Raw genomic sequence first — 19,466 nt, 5'->3', positions numbered from 1 at the left:
GGTGTGTGAATGGGATGTGTTGGATCAGTTGTGTTTGAATGGGAAGTGTTGGATCAGTGGCGTGTGAATGGGATGTGTTGGATCAGTGGTGTGTGAATGGGAAGTGTTGGATCACTGGTTTGTTAATGCGATGTGTTGGATCAGTGGTGTGTGAATGGGAAGTGTTGGATCAGTGGTTTGTGACTGGGGAAGTGTTGGATTATTGGTGTCTGAATGGGAAGTCTTGGATCAGTGGTGTGTGAATGGCAAATGTTTGATCAGTGGTGTTTGAATGGGAAGTGTCGGATCAGTGGTTTGTGAATGGGAAGTGTGAGATCAGTGGTGTGTGAATGGGAAGTGTTGGATCAGTGGATTGTGAATGGGAAGTGTCGGGTCAGCAGTGTATGGATGGGAAGTGTTGGATCAGTGGCTGTAACTCGGGAAGTGTTGGATTATTGGTGTGTGAACGCGGATGTGTTGTATCAGTAATTTGTGACCGGAAAGTGTTGTATCAGTGGGGTGTGAATGGGAAGTGTTGGATCAGTGTTCTGTGAATGGGAAGTTTCGGGACAGTGGTGGGTGAATGGGAAGTGTTGGATCAGTGGTGTGTGAACGGGGAAGTGCTGTTTCTGTGGTGTCTGAACGGGGAAGTGTTGTATCAGTAATGTGTGAACGGAAAGTGTTGTATCAGTGGTGTGTGAAAGGGATGTGTTGGATCAGCGGTGTATGAATGGGATGTGTTGGATTATTGATGTGTGAATGGGAAGTGTTTGATCAGTGGTGTGTGAATGGGAAGTGTCGGATTAGTGGTTTGTGAATGGGATGTGTAGGATCAGTGGTGTGTGAATGGGAAGTGTTGGATCAGTGGTTTGTTACTGGGGACGTTTTGGATTATTGGTGTGTGAATGGGAAGGGTTGGATCAGTGGTGTGTGATTGGGAAGTGTCGGATTAGTGGTTTGTGAATGGGAAGTGTTCGATCAGTGATGTGTGAATGGGAAATGTTGGATCAGTGGTGTGTGATTGGGATGTGTTGGATTATTGGTGTGTGAATGGGATGTGTTGGATCTGTTGTGTGTGAATGGGAAGTGTCGGCTCAGTGGTTTGTGAATGGGATGTGTCGGCTCAGTGGTTTGTGAATGGGAAGTGTCGGCTCAGTGTTTTGTGAATGGGAAGTTTCGGCTCAGTGGTTTGTGAGAGGGAAGTGTTGGATCAGATGTGAGTGAATGCGAAGTGTTGTATCAGTGGTTTGTGTGTGGGAAGTGTTGGATCATTGCTGTGTGAACGGGGATGTGTTGATTCAGTGGTTTGTGAATGGGAAGTGTTGGATCAGTGGTTTGTGAATGGGAAGTGTTGGATCAGTGGTCTGTGAACAGGGATGTGTTGGATCAGTGGTTTATGAACGGGGAAGTGTTGGATTATTGGTGTCTGAATGGGAACTCTTGGATCAGTGGTGTGTGGAAGGGGAAGTGTTGTATCATTAGTGTGTGATTGGGAAGTGTTGGATCAGTGGGGTGCGAATGGGAAGTGTTGGAACAGTGGTTAGTGAATGGGAAGTGTCGGGTCAGTGGTGTGTGAATGGGAATTGTTGGATCATTGCTGTGTGAACGGGGTAGAGTTGTATCAGTGGTGTGTGAATGGGAAGTGTTGAATCAGTGGTTTCTGACTGGGGAAGTGTTGGATTATTGGTTTCTGAATGGGAAGTCTTGGATCAGTGGTGTGTGAATGGGAAGTGTTGGATTATTGGTGTGTGAATGGGAAATGTTTGATCAGTGGTGTTTGAATGGGAAGTGTCGGATCAGTGGTTTGTGAATGGGAAGTGTGAGATCAGTGGTGTGTGAATGGGAAGTGTTGGATCAGTGGATTGTGAATGGGAAGTGTCGGGTCAGCAGTGTATGGATGGGAAGTGTTGGATCAGTGGCTGTAACTCGGGAAGTGTTGGATTATTGGTGTGTGAACGCGGAAGTGTTGTATCAGTAATTTGTGAACGGTAAGTGTTGTATCAGTGGGGTGTGAATGGGGAGGTGTTGGATCATTGGTGTGTTAACGGGGAAGTGTTGTATCAGTGGTGTGTGAACGGGGATGTGTTGTATCAGTAATGTGTGAATGGGAAGTGTTGTATCAGTGGGGTGTGAATGGGAAGTCTCGGCTCAGTGGTGTGTGAATCGGAACTGTTTGATCATTGCTGTGTGTACGGGGTAGTGTTGAATCAGTTGTGTGTGAATGGGAAGTGTTGGATCAGTGGTTTGTGAATGGGATGTGTTGGATCAGTGGTGTGTGAACGGAGAAGATTTGTATCAGTAATGTGTGAATGGGAAGTTTTGGATCAGGGGTGTCTGGATGGGAAGTGTCGGTTCAGTGGTTTGTGAATGGGAAGTGTCGGGTCAGTGGTGCGTGGATGGGAAGTGTTGTATCAGTGGTTTGTGACTGGGGAAGTGTTAGATTATTGGTGTGTGATTGCTAAGTGTTGGATCAGTGGTGTATGAATGGGGTGTGTTGGATTATTGATGTGTGAATGGGAAGTGTTTGATCAGTGGTGTGTGAATGGGAAGTGTCGGATTAGTGGTTTGTGAATGGGAAGTGTTCGATCAGTGATGTGTGAATGGGAAGTGTTGGATCAGTGGTTTGTGAATGGGAAGTGTCGGGTCAGTTTTGTTTGGATGGAAAGTGTTGGATCAGTGGTGTGTGAATGGCATGTGTTGGATTATTGGTGTGTGAATGGGAAGTGTTGGATCAGTGGTGTGTGAATGGGATGTGTTGGATCAGTTGTGTTTGAATGGGAAGTGTTGGATCAGTGGCGTGTGAATGGGATGTGTTGGATCAGTGGTGTGTGAATGGGAAGTGTTGGATCACTGGTTTGTTAATGCGATGTGTTGGATCAGTGGTGTGTGAATGGGAAGTGTTGGATCAGTGGTTTGTGACTGGGGAAGTGTTGGATTATTGGTGTCTGAATGGGAAGTCTTGGATCAGTGGTGTGTGAATGGCAAATGTTTGATCAGTGGTGTTTGAATGGGAAGTGTCGGATCAGTGGTTTGTGAATGGGAAGTGTGAGATCAGTGGTGTGTGAATGGGAAGTGTTGGATCAGTGGATTGTGAATGGGAAGTGTCGGGTCAGCAGTGTATGGATGGGAAGTGTTGGATCAGTGGCTGTAACTCGGGAAGTGTTGGATTATTGGTGTGTGAACGCGGATGTGTTGTATCAGTAATTTGTGACCGGAAAGTGTTGTATCAGTGGGGTGTGAATGGGAAGTGTTGGATCAGTGTTCTGTGAATGGGAAGTTTCGGGACAGTGGTGGGTGAATGGGAAGTGTTGGATCAGTGGTGTGTGAACGGGGAAGTGCTGTTTCTGTGGTGTCTGAACGGGGAAGTGTTGTATCAGTAATGTGTGAACGGAAAGTGTTGTATCAGTGGTGTGTGAAAGGGATGTGTTGGATCAGCGGTGTATGAATGGGATGTGTTGGATTATTGATGTGTGAATGGGAAGTGTTTGATCAGTGGTGTGTGAATGGGAAGTGTCGGATTAGTGGTTTGTGAATGGGATGTGTAGGATCAGTGGTGTGTGAATGGGAAGTGTTGGATCAGTGGTTTGTTACTGGGGACGTTTTGGATTATTGGTGTGTGAATGGGAAGGGTTGGATCAGTGGTGTGTGATTGGGAAGTGTCGGATTAGTGGTTTGTGAATGGGAAGTGTTCGATCAGTGATGTGTGAATGGGAAATGTTGGATCAGTGGTGTGTGATTGGGATGTGTTGGATTATTGGTGTGTGAATGGGATGTGTTGGATCTGTTGTGTGTGAATGGGAAGTGTCGGCTCAGTGGTTTGTGAATGGGATGTGTCGGCTCAGTGGTTTGTGAATGGGAAGTGTCGGCTCAGTGTTTTGTGAATGGGAAGTTTCGGCTCAGTGGTTTGTGAGAGGGAAGTGTTGGATCAGATGTGAGTGAATGCGAAGTGTTGTATCAGTGGTTTGTGTGTGGGAAGTGTTGGATCATTGCTGTGTGAACGGGGATGTGTTGATTCAGTGGTTTGTGAATGGGAAGTGTTGGATCAGTGGTTTGTGAATGGGAAGTGTTGGATCAGTGGTCTGTGAACAGGGATGTGTTGGATCAGTGGTTTATGAACGGGGAAGTGTTGGATTATTGGTGTCTGAATGGGAACTCTTGGATCAGTGGTGTGTGGAAGGGGAAGTGTTGTATCATTAGTGTGTGATTGGGAAGTGTTGGATCAGTGGGGTGCGAATGGGAAGTGTTGGAACAGTGGTTAGTGAATGGGAAGTGTCGGGTCAGTGGTGTGTGAATGGGAATTGTTGGATCATTGCTGTGTGAACGGGGTAGAGTTGTATCAGTGGTGTGTGAATGGGAAGTGTTGAATCAGTGGTTTCTGACTGGGGAAGTGTTGGATTATTGGTTTCTGAATGGGAAGTCTTGGATCAGTGGTGTGTGAATGGGAAGTGTTGGATTATTGGTGTGTGAATGGGAAATGTTTGATCAGTGGTGTTTGAATGGGAAGTGTCGGATCAGTGGTTTGTGAATGGGAAGTGTGAGATCAGTGGTGTGTGAATGGGAAGTGTTGGATCAGTGGATTGTGAATGGGAAGTGTCGGGTCAGCAGTGTATGGATGGGAAGTGTTGGATCAGTGGCTGTAACTCGGGAAGTGTTGGATTATTGGTGTGTGAACGCGGAAGTGTTGTATCAGTAATTTGTGAACGGTAAGTGTTGTATCAGTGGGGTGTGAATGGGGAGGTGTTGGATCATTGGTGTGTTAACGGGGAAGTGTTGTATCAGTGGTGTGTGAACGGGGATGTGTTGTATCAGTAATGTGTGAATGGGAAGTGTTGTATCAGTGGGGTGTGAATGGGAAGTCTCGGCTCAGTGGTGTGTGAATCGGAACTGTTTGATCATTGCTGTGTGTACGGGGTAGTGTTGAATCAGTTGTGTGTGAATGGGAAGTGTTGGATCAGTGGTTTGTGAATGGGATGTGTTGGATCAGTGGTGTGTGAACGGAGAAGATTTGTATCAGTAATGTGTGAATGGGAAGTTTTGGATCAGGGGTGTCTGGATGGGAAGTGTCGGTTCAGTGGTTTGTGAATGGGAAGTGTCGGGTCAGTGGTGCGTGGATGGGAAGTGTTGTATCAGTGGTTTGTGACTGGGGAAGTGTTAGATTATTGGTGTGTGATTGCTAAGTGTTGGATCAGTGGTGTATGAATGGGGTGTGTTGGATTATTGATGTGTGAATGGGAAGTGTTTGATCAGTGGTGTGTGAATGGGAAGTGTCGGATTAGTGGTTTGTGAATGGGAAGTGTTCGATCAGTGATGTGTGAATGGGAAGTGTTGGATCAGTGGTTTGTGAATGGGAAGTGTCGGGTCAGTTTTGTTTGGATGGAAAGTGTTGGATCAGTGGTGTGTGAATGGCATGTGTTGGATTATTGGTGTGTGAATGGGAAGTGTTGGATCAGTGGTGTGTGAATGGGATGTGTTGGATCAGTTGTGTTTGAATGGGAAGTGTTGGATCAGTGGCGTGTGAATGGGATGTGTTGGATCAGTGGTGTGTGAATGGGAAGTGTTGGATCACTGGTTTGTTAATGCGATGTGTTGGATCAGTGGTGTGTGAATGGGAAGTGTTGGATCAGTGGTTTGTGACTGGGGAAGTGTTGGATTATTGGTGTCTGAATGGGAAGTCTTGGATCAGTGGTGTGTGAATGGCAAATGTTTGATCAGTGGTGTTTGAATGGGAAGTGTCGGATCAGTGGTTTGTGAATGGGAAGTGTGAGATCAGTGGTGTGTGAATGGGAAGTGTTGGATCAGTGGATTGTGAATGGGAAGTGTCGGGTCAGCAGTGTATGGATGGGAAGTGTTGGATCAGTGGCTGTAACTCGGGAAGTGTTGGATTATTGGTGTGTGAACGCGGATGTGTTGTATCAGTAATTTGTGACCGGAAAGTGTTGTATCAGTGGGGTGTGAATGGGAAGTGTTGGATCAGTGTTCTGTGAATGGGAAGTTTCGGGACAGTGGTGGGTGAATGGGAAGTGTTGGATCAGTGGTGTGTGAACGGGGAAGTGCTGTTTCTGTGGTGTCTGAACGGGGAAGTGTTGTATCAGTAATGTGTGAACGGAAAGTGTTGTATCAGTGGTGTGTGAAAGGGATGTGTTGGATCAGCGGTGTATGAATGGGATGTGTTGGATTATTGATGTGTGAATGGGAAGTGTTTGATCAGTGGTGTGTGAATGGGAAGTGTCGGATTAGTGGTTTGTGAATGGGATGTGTAGGATCAGTGGTGTGTGAATGGGAAGTGTTGGATCAGTGGTTTGTTACTGGGGACGTTTTGGATTATTGGTGTGTGAATGGGAAGGGTTGGATCAGTGGTGTGTGATTGGGAAGTGTCGGATTAGTGGTTTGTGAATGGGAAGTGTTCGATCAGTGATGTGTGAATGGGAAATGTTGGATCAGTGGTGTGTGATTGGGATGTGTTGGATTATTGGTGTGTGAATGGGATGTGTTGGATCTGTTGTGTGTGAATGGGAAGTGTCGGCTCAGTGGTTTGTGAATGGGATGTGTCGGCTCAGTGGTTTGTGAATGGGAAGTGTCGGCTCAGTGTTTTGTGAATGGGAAGTTTCGGCTCAGTGGTTTGTGAGAGGGAAGTGTTGGATCAGATGTGAGTGAATGCGAAGTGTTGTATCAGTGGTTTGTGTGTGGGAAGTGTTGGATCATTGCTGTGTGAACGGGGATGTGTTGATTCAGTGGTTTGTGAATGGGAAGTGTTGGATCAGTGGTTTGTGAATGGGAAGTGTTGGATCAGTGGTCTGTGAACAGGGATGTGTTGGATCAGTGGTTTATGAACGGGGAAGTGTTGGATTATTGGTGTCTGAATGGGAACTCTTGGATCAGTGGTGTGTGGAAGGGGAAGTGTTGTATCATTAGTGTGTGATTGGGAAGTGTTGGATCAGTGGGGTGCGAATGGGAAGTGTTGGAACAGTGGTTAGTGAATGGGAAGTGTCGGGTCAGTGGTGTGTGAATGGGAATTGTTGGATCATTGCTGTGTGAACGGGGTAGAGTTGTATCAGTGGTGTGTGAATGGGAAGTGTTGAATCAGTGGTTTCTGACTGGGGAAGTGTTGGATTATTGGTTTCTGAATGGGAAGTCTTGGATCAGTGGTGTGTGAATGGGAAGTGTTGGATTATTGGTGTGTGAATGGGAAATGTTTGATCAGTGGTGTTTGAATGGGAAGTGTCGGATCAGTGGTTTGTGAATGGGAAGTGTGAGATCAGTGGTGTGTGAATGGGAAGTGTTGGATCAGTGGATTGTGAATGGGAAGTGTCGGGTCAGCAGTGTATGGATGGGAAGTGTTGGATCAGTGGCTGTAACTCGGGAAGTGTTGGATTATTGGTGTGTGAACGCGGAAGTGTTGTATCAGTAATTTGTGAACGGTAAGTGTTGTATCAGTGGGGTGTGAATGGGGAGGTGTTGGATCATTGGTGTGTTAACGGGGAAGTGTTGTATCAGTGGTGTGTGAACGGGGATGTGTTGTATCAGTAATGTGTGAATGGGAAGTGTTGTATCAGTGGGGTGTGAATGGGAAGTCTCGGCTCAGTGGTGTGTGAATCGGAACTGTTTGATCATTGCTGTGTGTACGGGGTAGTGTTGAATCAGTTGTGTGTGAATGGGAAGTGTTGGATCAGTGGTTTGTGAATGGGATGTGTTGGATCAGTGGTGTGTGAACGGAGAAGATTTGTATCAGTAATGTGTGAATGGGAAGTTTTGGATCAGGGGTGTCTGGATGGGAAGTGTCGGTTCAGTGGTTTGTGAATGGGAAGTGTCGGGTCAGTGGTGCGTGGATGGGAAGTGTTGTATCAGTGGTTTGTGACTGGGGAAGTGTTAGATTATTGGTGTGTGATTGCTAAGTGTTGGATCAGTGGTGTATGAATGGGGTGTGTTGGATTATTGATGTGTGAATGGGAAGTGTTTGATCAGTGGTGTGTGAATGGGAAGTGTCGGATTAGTGGTTTGTGAATGGGAAGTGTTCGATCAGTGATGTGTGAATGGGAAGTGTTGGATCAGTGGTTTGTGAATGGGAAGTGTCGGGTCAGTTTTGTTTGGATGGAAAGTGTTGGATCAGTGGTGTGTGAATGGCATGTGTTGGATTATTGGTGTGTGAATGGGAAGTGTTGGATCAGTGGTGTGTGAATGGGATGTGTTGGATCAGTTGTGTTTGAATGGGAAGTGTTGGATCAGTGGCGTGTGAATGGGATGTGTTGGATCAGTGGTGTGTGAATGGGAAGTGTTGGATCACTGGTTTGTTAATGCGATGTGTTGGATCAGTGGTGTGTGAATGGGAAGTGTTGGATCAGTGGTTTGTGACTGGGGAAGTGTTGGATTATTGGTGTCTGAATGGGAAGTCTTGGATCAGTGGTGTGTGAATGGCAAATGTTTGATCAGTGGTGTTTGAATGGGAAGTGTCGGATCAGTGGTTTGTGAATGGGAAGTGTGAGATCAGTGGTGTGTGAATGGGAAGTGTTGGATCAGTGGATTGTGAATGGGAAGTGTCGGGTCAGCAGTGTATGGATGGGAAGTGTTGGATCAGTGGCTGTAACTCGGGAAGTGTTGGATTATTGGTGTGTGAACGCGGATGTGTTGTATCAGTAATTTGTGACCGGAAAGTGTTGTATCAGTGGGGTGTGAATGGGAAGTGTTGGATCAGTGTTCTGTGAATGGGAAGTTTCGGGACAGTGGTGGGTGAATGGGAAGTGTTGGATCAGTGGTGTGTGAACGGGGAAGTGCTGTTTCTGTGGTGTCTGAACGGGGAAGTGTTGTATCAGTAATGTGTGAACGGAAAGTGTTGTATCAGTGGTGTGTGAAAGGGATGTGTTGGATCAACGGTGTATGAATGGGATGTGTTGGATTATTGATGTGTGAATGGGAAGTGTTTGATCAGTGGTGTGTGAATGGGAAGTGTCGGATTAGTGGTTTGTGAATGGGATGTGTAGGATCAGTGGTGTGTGAATGGGAAGTGTTGGATCAGTGGTTTGTTACTGGGGACGTTTTGGATTATTGGTGTGTGAATGGGAAGGGTTGGATCAGTGGTGTGTGATTGGGAAGTGTCGGATTAGTGGTTTGTGAATGGGAAGTGTTCGATCAGTGATGTGTGAATGGGAAATGTTGGATCAGTGGTGTGTGATTGGGATGTGTTGGATTATTGGTGTGTGAATGGGATGTGTTGGATCTGTTGTGTGTGAATGGGAAGTGTCGGCTCAGTGGTTTGTGAATGGGATGTGTCGGCTCAGTGGTTTGTGAATGGGAAGTGTCGGCTCAGTGTTTTGTGAATGGGAAGTTTCGGCTCAGTGGTTTGTGAGAGGGAAGTGTTGGATCAGATGTGAGTGAATGCGAAGTGTTGTATCAGTGGTTTGTGTGTGGGAAGTGTTGGATCATTGCTGTGTGAACGGGGATGTGTTGATTCAGTGGTTTGTGAATGGGAAGTGTTGGATCAGTGGTTTGTGAATGGGAAGTGTTGGATCAGTGGTCTGTGAACAGGGATGTGTTGGATCAGTGGTTTATGAACGGGGAAGTGTTGGATTATTGGTGTCTGAATGGGAACTCTTGGATCAGTGGTGTGTGGAAGGGGAAGTGTTGTATCATTAGTGTGTGATTGGGAAGTGTTGGATCAGTGGGGTGCGAATGGGAAGTGTTGGAACAGTGGTTAGTGAATGGGAAGTGTCGGGTCAGTGGTGTGTGAATGGGAATTGTTGGATCATTGCTGTGTGAACGGGGTAGAGTTGTATCAGTGGTGTGTGAATGGGAAGTGTTGAATCAGTGGTTTCTGACTGGGGAAGTGTTGGATTATTGGTTTCTGAATGGGAAGTCTTGGATCAGTGGTGTGTGAATGGGAAGTGTTGGATTATTGGTGTGTGAATGGGAAATGTTTGATCAGTGGTGTTTGAATGGGAAGTGTCGGATCAGTGGTTTGTGAATGGGAAGTGTGAGATCAGTGGTGTGTGAATGGGAAGTGTTGGATCAGTGGATTGTGAATGGGAAGTGTCGGGTCAGCAGTGTATGGATGGGAAGTGTTGGATCAGTGGCTGTAACTCGGGAAGTGTTGGATTATTGGTGTGTGAACGCGGAAGTGTTGTATCAGTAATTTGTGAACGGTAAGTGTTGTATCAGTGGGGTGTGAATGGGGAGGTGTTGGATCATTGGTGTGTTAACGGGGAAGTGTTGTATCAGTGGTGTGTGAACGGGGATGTGTTGTATCAGTAATGTGTGAATGGGAAGTGTTGTATCAGTGGGGTGTGAATGGGAAGTCTCGGCTCAGTGGTGTGTGAATCGGAACTGTTTGATCATTGCTGTGTGTACGGGGTAGTGTTGAATCAGTTGTGTGTGAATGGGAAGTGTTGGATCAGTGGTTTGTGAATAGGATGTGTTGGATCAGTGGTGTGTGAACGGAGAAGATTTGTATCAGTAATGTGTGAATGGGAAGTTTTGGATCAGGGGTGTCTGGATGGGAAGTGTCGGTTCAGTGGTTTGTGAATGGGAAGTGTCGGGTCAGTGGTGCGTGGATGGGAAGTGTTGTATCAGTGGTTTGTGACTGGGGAAGTGTTAGATTATTGGTGTGTGATTGCTAAGTGTTGGATCAGTGGTGTATGAATGGGGTGTGTTGGATTATTGATGTGTGAATGGGAAGTGTTTGATCAGTGGTGTGTGAATGGGAAGTGTCGGATTAGTGGTTTGTGAATGGGAAGTGTTCGATCAGTGATGTGTGAATGGGAAGTGTTGGATCAGTGGTTTGTGAATGGGAAGTGTCGGGTCAGTTTTGTTTGGATGGAAAGTGTTGGATCAGTGGTGTGTGAATGGCATGTGTTGGATTATTGGTGTGTGAATGGGATGTGTTGTATCAGTGGTGTGTGAATGGGAAGTGCTGGATCAGTGGTTTTTTAATGCGAAGTGTTGGATCAGTGGCGTGTGAATGGGATGTGTTGGATCAGTGGTGTGTGAATGGGAAGTGCAGGATCAGTGGTTTGTTAATGCGAAGTGTTGGATCAGTTGCGTGTGAATGGGATGTGTTGGATCAGTGGTGTGTGAATGGGATGTGTTGGATTATTGGTGTGTGAATGGGATGTGTTGGATCAGTGGTGTGTGAATGGGAAGTGCTTGATCAGTGGTTTGTTAATGCGAAGTGTTGGATCAGTGGCGTGTGAATGGGATGTGTTGGATCAGTGGTGTGTGAATGGGAAGTGCTGGATCACTGGTTTGTTAATGCGATGTGTTGGATCAGTGGCGTGTGAATGGGATGTGTTGGATCAGTGGTGTGTGAATGGGAAGTGCTGGATCACTGGTTTGTTAATGCGATGTGTTGGATCAGTGGTGTGTGAATGGGAAGTGTTGGATCAGTGGTTGGTGACTGGGGAAGTGTTGGATTATTGGTGTCTGAATGGGAAGTCTTGGATCAGTGGTGTGTGAATGGGAAGTGTTGGATTATTGGTGTGTGAATGGGAAATGTTTGATCAGTGGTGTTTGAATGGGAAGTGTCGGATCAGTGGTTTGTGAATGGGGAGTGTGAGATCAGTGGTGTGTGAATGGGAAGTGTTGGATCAGTGGATTGTGAATGGGAAGTGTCGGGTCAGCAGTGTATGGATGGGAAGTGTTGGATCAGTGGCTGTAACTCGGGAAGTGTTGGATTATTGGTGTGTGAACGCGGATGTGTTGTATCAGTAATTTGTGACCGGAAAGTGTTGTATCAGTGGGGTGTGAATGGGAAGTGTTGGATCAGTGGTCTGTGAATGGGAAGTTTCGGGTCAGTGGTGGGTGAATGGGAAGTGTTGGATCAGTGGTGTGTGAACGGGGAAGTGCTGTTTCTGTGATGTCTGAACGGGGAAGTGTTGTATCAGTAATGTGTGAACGGAAAGTGTTGTATCAGTGGGGTGTGAATGGGAAGTGTTGGATCAGTGGTCTGTGAATGGGAAGTTTCGGGTCAGTGGTGTGTGAATGGGAAGTGCTGGATCAGTGGTTTGTTAATGCGAAGAGTTGGATCAGTGGTGTGTGAATGGGATGTGTTGGATCAGCGGTGTATGAATGGGATGTGTTGGATTATTGATGTGTGAATGGGAAGTGTTTGATCAGTGGTGTGTGAATGGGAAGTGTCGGATTAGTGGTTTGTGAATGGGAAGTGTTGGATCAGTGGTGTGTGAATGGGAAGTGTTGGATCAGTGGTTTGTTACTGGGGACGTTTTGGATTATTGGTGTGTGAATGGGAATGGTTGGATCAGTGGTGTGTGAATGGGAAGTGTCGGATTAGTGGTTTGTGAATGGGAAGTGTTCGATCAGTGATGTGTGAATGGGAAATGTCGGATTAGTGGTTTGTGAATGGGAAGTGTTCGATCAGTGATGTGTGAATGGGAAATGTTGGATCAGTGGTGTGTGAATGGGATGTGTTGGATTATTGGTGTGTGAATGGGATGTGTTGGATTATTGGTGTGTGAATGGGATGTGTTGGATCTGTTGTGTGTGAATGGGAAGTGTCGGCTCAGTGGTTTGTGAATGGGAAGTGTTGGATCAGTGGTGTGTGAATGGGAAGTGTTGGATCAGTGGTTTGTGAATGGGAAGTGTCGGGTCAGTTTTGTTTGGATGGGAAGTGTTGGATCAGTGGTGTGTGAATGGGATGTGTTGGATTATTGGTGTGTGAATGGGATGTGTTGGATCAGTGGTGTGTGAATGGGAAGTGCTGGATCAGTGGTTTTTTTAATGCGAAGTGTTGGATCAGTGGCGTGTGAATGGGATGTGTTGGATCAGTGGTGTGTGAATGGGAAGTGTTGGATCACTGGTTTGTTAATGCGATGTGTTGGATCAGTGGTGTGTGAATGGGAAGTGTTGGATCAGTGGTTTGTGACTGGGGAGGTGTTGGATTATTGGTGTCTGAATGGTAAGTCTTGGATCAGTGGTGTGTGAATGGGAAGTGTCGGATCAGTGGTTTGTGAATGGGAAGTGTGAGATCAGTGGTGTGTGAATGGGAAGTGTTGGATCAGTGGCTGTAACTCGGGAAGTGTTGGATTATTTGTGTGTGAACTCGGATGTGTTGCATCACTAATTTGTGAACGGACAGTGTTGTATCAGTGGGGTGTGAATGGGAAGTGTTGGATCAGTGTTCTGTGAATGGGAAGTGTTGGATCTGTGGTGTGTGAATGGGAAGTGTTGGATCAGTGGTTTGTTACTGGGGATGAGTTGGATTATTGGTGTGTGAATGGGAAATGTTTGATCAGTGGTGTTTGAATGGCAAGTGTCGGATCAGTGGTTTGTGAATGGGAAGTGTTCGATCAGTGATGTGTGAATGGGAAATGTCGGATTAGTGGTTTGTGAATGGGAAGTGTTCGATCAGTGATATGTGAATGGGAAATGTTGGATCAGTGGTGTGTGAATGGGATGTGTTGGATTATTGTTGTGTGAATGGGATGTGTTGGATCTGTTGTGTGTGAATGGGAAGTGTCGGCTCAGTGGTTTGTGAATTGGGAAGTGTCGGGTCAGTGGTTTGTGAGTGGGAAGTGTCGAGTCAGTTTTGTTTTGATGGGAAGTGTTGGATCAGTGGTGTGTGAATGGGATGTGTTGGATTATTGGTGTGTGAATGGAATGTGTTGGATCAGTGGTGTGTGAATGGGAAGTGCTGGATCAGCGGTTTTTTAATGCGAAGTGTTGGATCAGTGGCGTGTGAATGGGATGTGTTGGATCAGTGGTGTGTGAATGGGAAGTGCTGGATCACTGGTTTGTTAATGCGATGTGTTGGATCAGTGGTGTGTGAATGGGAAGTGTTGGATCAGTGGTTTGTGAATGGGATGTGTTGGATTATTGGTGTGTGAATGGGATGTGTTGGATCAGTGGTGTGTGAATGGGAAGTGCTGGATCAGCGGTTTTTTAATGCGAAGTGTTGGATCAGTAGCGTGTGAATGGGATGTGTTGGATCAGTGGTGTGTGAATGGGAAGTGCTGGATCACTGGTTTGTTAATGCGATGTGTTGGATCAGTGGTGTGTGAATGGGAAGTGTTGGATCAGTGGTTTGTGACTGGGGAGGTGTTGGATTATTGGTGTCTGAATGGGAAGTCTTGGATCAGTGTTGTGTGAATGGGAAGTGTTGGGTTATTGGTGTGTGAATGGGAAATGTTTGATCAGTGGTGTTTGAATGGGATGTGTCGGATCAGTGGTTTGTGAATGGGAAGTGTGAGATCAGTGGTGTGTGAATGGGAAGTGTTGGATCAGTGGATTGTGAATGGGAAGTGTCGGGTCAGCAGTGTATGGATGGGAAGTGTTGGATCAGTGGCTGTAACTCGGGAAGTGTTGGATTATTTGTGTGTGAACTCGGATGTGTTGTATCACTAATTTGTGAACGGACGGTGTTGTATCAGTGGGGTGTGAATGGGAAGTGTTGGGTTATTGGTGTGTGAATGGGAAATGTTTGATCAGTGGTGTTTGAATGGGATGTGTCGGATCAGTGGTTTGTGAATGGGAAGTGTGAGATCAGTGGTGTGTGAATGGGAAGTGTTGGATCAGTGGATTGTGAATGGGAAGTGTCGGGTCAGCAGTGTATGGATGGGAAGTGTTGGATCAGTGGCTGTAACTCGGGAAGTGTTGGATTATTTGTGTGTGAACTCGGATGTGTTGTATCACTAATTTGTGAACGGACAGTGTTGTATCAGTGGGGTGTGAATGGGAAGTGTTGGATCAGTGTTCTGTGAATGGGAAGTTTCGGGTCAGTGGTGGGTGAATGGGAATTGTTGGATCAGTGGTGTGTGAACGGGGAAGTGTTGTTTCTGTGGTGTGTGAACGGGGAAGTGTTGTATCAGTGATGTCTGAACGGGGAAGTGTTGTATCAGTAATGTGTGAACGGAAAGTGTTGTATCAGTGGGGTGTGAATGGGAAGTGTTGGATCAGTGGTCTGTGAATGGGAAGTTTCGGGTCAGTGGTGTGTGAATGGGAAGTGCTGGATCAGTGGTTTGTTAATGCGAAGAGTTGGATCAGTGGTGTGTGAATGGGATGTGTTGGATCAGCGGTGTATGAATGGGATGTGTTGGATTATTGATGTGTGAATGGGAAGTGTTTGATCAGTGGTGTGTGAATGGGAAGTGTCGGATTAGTGGTTTGTGAATGGGAAGTGTTGGATCAGTGGTGTGTGAATGGGAAGTGTTGGATCAGTGGTTTGTTACTGGGGATGTGTTGGATTATTGGTGTGTGAATGGGAAATGTTTGATCAGTGGTGTTTGAATGGGAAGTGTCGGGTCAGTGGTTTGTGAGTGGGAAGTGTTGGATCAGAGGTGAGTGAATGCGAAGTGTTGGATCAGTTGTGTGTGAACGGGGAAGCGTTGTATCAGTGGTGTGTGAATGGGAAACTTTGGATCAGTGCTGTGTGACTGGGGAAGTGTTGGATTATTGGTGTGTCACTGGGAAGTGTTGGATCAGTTGTGTGTGAATGGGATGTTTCGGTTCAGTGGTTTGTGAATGGGCAGTGTTGGATCAGTGGTGTGTGAATGGGAAGTGTTGGAACAGTTGTGTGTGAACGGGGAAGTGTTGTATCAGTGGTGTGTGAATGGGAAACTTTGGATCAGTGCTGTGTGACTGGGGAAGTGTTGGATTATTGGTGTGTCACTGGGAAGTGTTTGATCAGTTGTGTGTGAATGGGATGTTTCGGTTCAGTGGTTTGTGAATGGGCAGTGTCGGACTGTGGCGGGTGGGGTGAGCTGGACTGCTGACTGTCGCTTGCTCTACAGTTGATGTTGTTATCGGTCAACAAGACGTTTGACTCGGCTGCGCAAGACTTGTTTCCGCACTAATTGACGGCTTGTGGTTAAATTGATCCCCGCCTCAGGTGCTCCGAGCCCCGTCTGTTTTTCACCGCCTGCCCACAACGTTTCCCTTACGTGACGCCTTTTCGGAGCTCTCGTGTCGGCCCGCACTCTTTTTTCCTATGCTGACCTTGAAATCCCCCGCCCCCGGGCCCTCTCCTCCCCTGACATCGCCGGCTTGAGTTTTGTTGTTTTTCCGCACGGGTCTCTTTTTCTTCTGAGGCCCCGCGGTCGCTCGCTCGCCTGCGGCAGGCACACGGCAGCGGCGCAGCATGGAGAACTGTTCCCCCGCGCAGTACCGGCACAACGATCGCTGCTGCAGCAAGTGTCAGAAAGGTGGGTCAGGGCCTCTTCCGTGTGCGGTTCAGGAGGGACATGGAGGGGGACTGCTGCGGTAGGGAGAGGGCGGGAGGGTGTGTGAGTGCGGGCGAGGGTCTCGTGTCTGGTTGAAGAATGGGGTAGAGGTTTTGAGGGACAGGGAGTGTGAGAGTGTGACTGGGGAGGATGCGTGTGAGAGAGAAAGGTGAGAGTTTAGGAGAGTTTAGGGCGCGTGTGAGGGTGAGATAGGGGAGAGTACAGATTAGAGAGGGACGGAGGGAAAAGGAGTTCGGGTACCCATCTGAGTGCGCGAAGTTGTGGGTCTGTGGGAAATCTGAGACGGTGTGCGCAGGCCCAGGTGTGCTGTTGTGTCTGCGTGTGAGTGTGTGTGAATGTTCAGAACAGTTGGGCGTGAGTGTGTGTGTGTGTGAGTGTGTGTGTGTGTGTGTGTGAGTGTGTGTGCGCGCGCCCGCGTGAGTGTGTGTGTGTGTGAGTGTGTGTGTGTGTGTGTGTGAGTGTGTGTGTGCGCGTGCGCGCGCGTGTGTGTGTGTGTGTGAGTGTGTGTGTGTGTGTGTGTGAGTGTGTGTGTGCGCGTGCGCGCGTGTGTGTGTGTGTGTGTGTGTGTGTGTGTGAGTGTGTGTGTGTGTGTGAGTGTGTGTGTGTGTGTGTGAGTGTGTGTGTGTGTTTGAGTGTGTGTCTGTGTGTGTGTGAGTGTGTGTGTGAGTCTGTGTGTGTGTGGGGGTGGTGTGTGTGTGTGTGAGTGTGTGTGTGTGAGTGTGTGTGTGTGTGTGAGTGTGTGTGTGTGTGTGTGTGTGTCTGTGTGTGTGTGAGTGTGTGTGTGTGAGTGTGTGTGTGTGTGTGTGTGAGTGTGTGTGTGTGAGTGTGTGTGTGTGTGTGAGTGTGTGTGTGTGTGTGTGTGTGTCTGTGTGTGTGTGTGTGTGTCTGTGTGTGTGTGAGTGTGTGTGTGTGAGTGTGTGTGTGTGTGTGTGTGAGTGTGTGTGTGTGAGTGTGTGTGTGTGTGTGTGTGTGAGTGTGTGTGTGTGAGTGTGTGCGTGTGTGTGGAGATACATACGGAAGTACATACGTGTGTTCATGCACAGTGCGCACTTGCCTTCCCGACCCTTCTGTAACAAGCCCCCGCGCCTCGCAAAGCAGTGACCCTCCCCACCGAGCGGGGCAGAGGGCCACCAGCGACTGCTGGATGTGGGAGAGGCGGTGCTTTGTGAGGGGTGGGGGTGTTCCAGAAAGGTCAGGAAGCGAGGTCTGACGGCTATATATAGCAAACAAAAACAATAAATTTCATGACACATGTGAGCGACGACAGACCTGATTCTGATACGGGTCCGTATTGTGGACTGAGAGTGGGAAGGCGGCAGTGAGAGGGCAATCTTGGTTGGGAAAAGGTGAAGGGAGAGGGGAGGGGGCGGGAAGCACCAGGGAAACATTCTGTGATTATCAATAAACCTATTGTTTGAAATTAAATGACCCTGCTCGGTGTCTCATGGCTGGCTGCGTTTGCACCCGCGCCACCAACACCCCCGGGCCTCTATCACCTCCCATATTCTCTCCCGCGGGGCTCCACCCTCGCCGTTCTCGCCAGATTTACAAACTCACCTTCCGTACCACGTTGACAGATGCAGTAGTGGGCAAAACTCTGAGACACCCCTGCTAAATACAGTGGTGTGCAAAGGTTTGGGCACCCCTGGTCAAAATTTCTGTTACTGTGAATAGTTAAGTGAGTAGAAAATGTACTGATCTCCAAAACATAAAGTTAATGATGAAACTTTTTTCAACATTTTAAACAAGATTAGTGTATTATTTTAGTTTTGTACAATTTTAGAGTGAAAAAAAGGAAAGGAGCACCATGCAGAAGTTTGGGCACCCCAAGAGACTTGAGCTCTCAGATAACTTTTACCAAGCTCTCAGACCTTGTTTAGGTCTTGTTAGGGCTATGGCTTGTTCACAGTCATCGTTAGGAAAGGCTAGCTGATGTAAATTTCAAAGCTTTATAAATACCCTGACTCCTCAAACCTTGTCCCAACAATCAGCAGCCATGGGCTCCTCTAAGCAGCTGCCTAGCACTCTGAAAATTAAAATAAATGATACCCACAAAGCAGGAGAAGGTTATAAGAAAATAGCAAAGCATTTTCAGGTAGCCGTTTCCTCAGTTCGTAATTTAATTAAGGAATGGCAGTTAACAAGGAACGGTGGAGGTCAATTTGTGGTCTGGAAGACCAAGAAAACTTTCTGAGCGAACTGCTCGTAGGATTGCTAGAAAGGGAAATCAAAACCACCATTTGAATGCAAAAGACCTTCAGGAAGATTTAGCAGACCCTAGAGTGGTGGTGCACTGTTCTACTGTGCAGCGACACCTGCACAAATATGACCTTCATGGAAGAGGCATCAGAAGAAAACCTTTCCTCACCACAAAATTCTGGGTCAGAAGTTTGCAAAGGAACATCTGAACAAGCCTGATGCATTTTGGAAACAAGCCCTGAGGACTGATGAAGTTAAAATAGATCTTTATGGCCACAATGAGCAAAGGTGTGTTTGGAGAAAAAAAAGTGCAGAATTTCATGAAAAGAACACCTCTCCAACTATTAAGCACGGGGGTGGATCGATCTTGCTTTGGGCTTGTGTTGCAGCCAGTGGCACGGGGAACATTTCACTGGTAGAGGGAAGAATGAATTCAATTAAATTCCAGCAAATTCTGGAAGCAAACATCACACTGTCTGTAAGAAAGCTGAAGATGAAATGAGGATGGCTTCTACAACAGGGTAATGATCCTGAACACACCTCAAAATCCATAATGGACTACCTCAAGAGGTGCAAGCTGAAGGTTTTGCCATGGCCCTCGCAGTCCCCTGACCTAAACATCATTGAAAATCTGTGGATAGACCTCAAAAGAGCAGTGTATGCAAGACGGCCCAAGAACCTCACAGAACTAGCAGCTTTTTGCAAGGAAGAGTGGGTGAAAATCCCCCAAATAAGAATTGAAAGACTCTTAGCTGGCTGCAGAAAGCACTTGCAAGCTGTGAAACTTGCCAAAGGGGGTGTTACTAAGTACTGACAATACAGGGTGCCCAAACGTTTGCTTCAGGCCCTTTTCCTTTTTTTGTTATTTTGAAACTGTAAAAGATGGAAATAAAAAAGTAATCTTGCTTAAAATATTAAAGAAACATGTTATCTTTAACTTTATTTATGCCTTTTGGATATCAGGTCATCTTTTACTCGCTTAGCTATTCACAGTAACAGAAATTTTGACCAGGGGTGCCCAAACTTTTGAATGCCACTGTAGATATAAAGTCAGATTTAAACTCAGGACTGTGTGTTCACAGAGACATGCACACTTACAGTATTGAA

At 46.9% G+C, this 19,466-nt stretch overlaps 1 protein-coding gene across 1 annotated transcript in view; it reads left to right on the top strand.

The window, feature by feature from the left end:
• The first annotated feature begins 15,792 nt into the window (after positions 1–15,792).
• Positions 15,793–19,466, top strand: part of LOC132388966 (uncharacterized) — an 87,521-nt gene continuing 83,847 nt past the window's right edge. The window contains exon 1 of the mRNA XM_059961390.1: positions 15,793–16,121. Coding sequence (XP_059817373.1) covers positions 16,058–16,121 — 64 coding nt within the window. The 5' untranslated portion in view covers positions 15,793–16,057. The remainder of the gene's footprint in view (positions 16,122–19,466) is intronic.

The sequence above is a fragment of the Hypanus sabinus genome, unplaced genomic scaffold (genome assembly GCF_030144855.1).
Source record: "Hypanus sabinus isolate sHypSab1 unplaced genomic scaffold, sHypSab1.hap1 scaffold_444, whole genome shotgun sequence".
Taxonomy (NCBI): domain Eukaryota; kingdom Metazoa; phylum Chordata; class Chondrichthyes; order Myliobatiformes; family Dasyatidae; genus Hypanus; species Hypanus sabinus.
The sequence above is the reverse complement of the archived record's forward strand: the minus strand, read 5'-3'. Positions and strand labels throughout refer to the sequence as shown.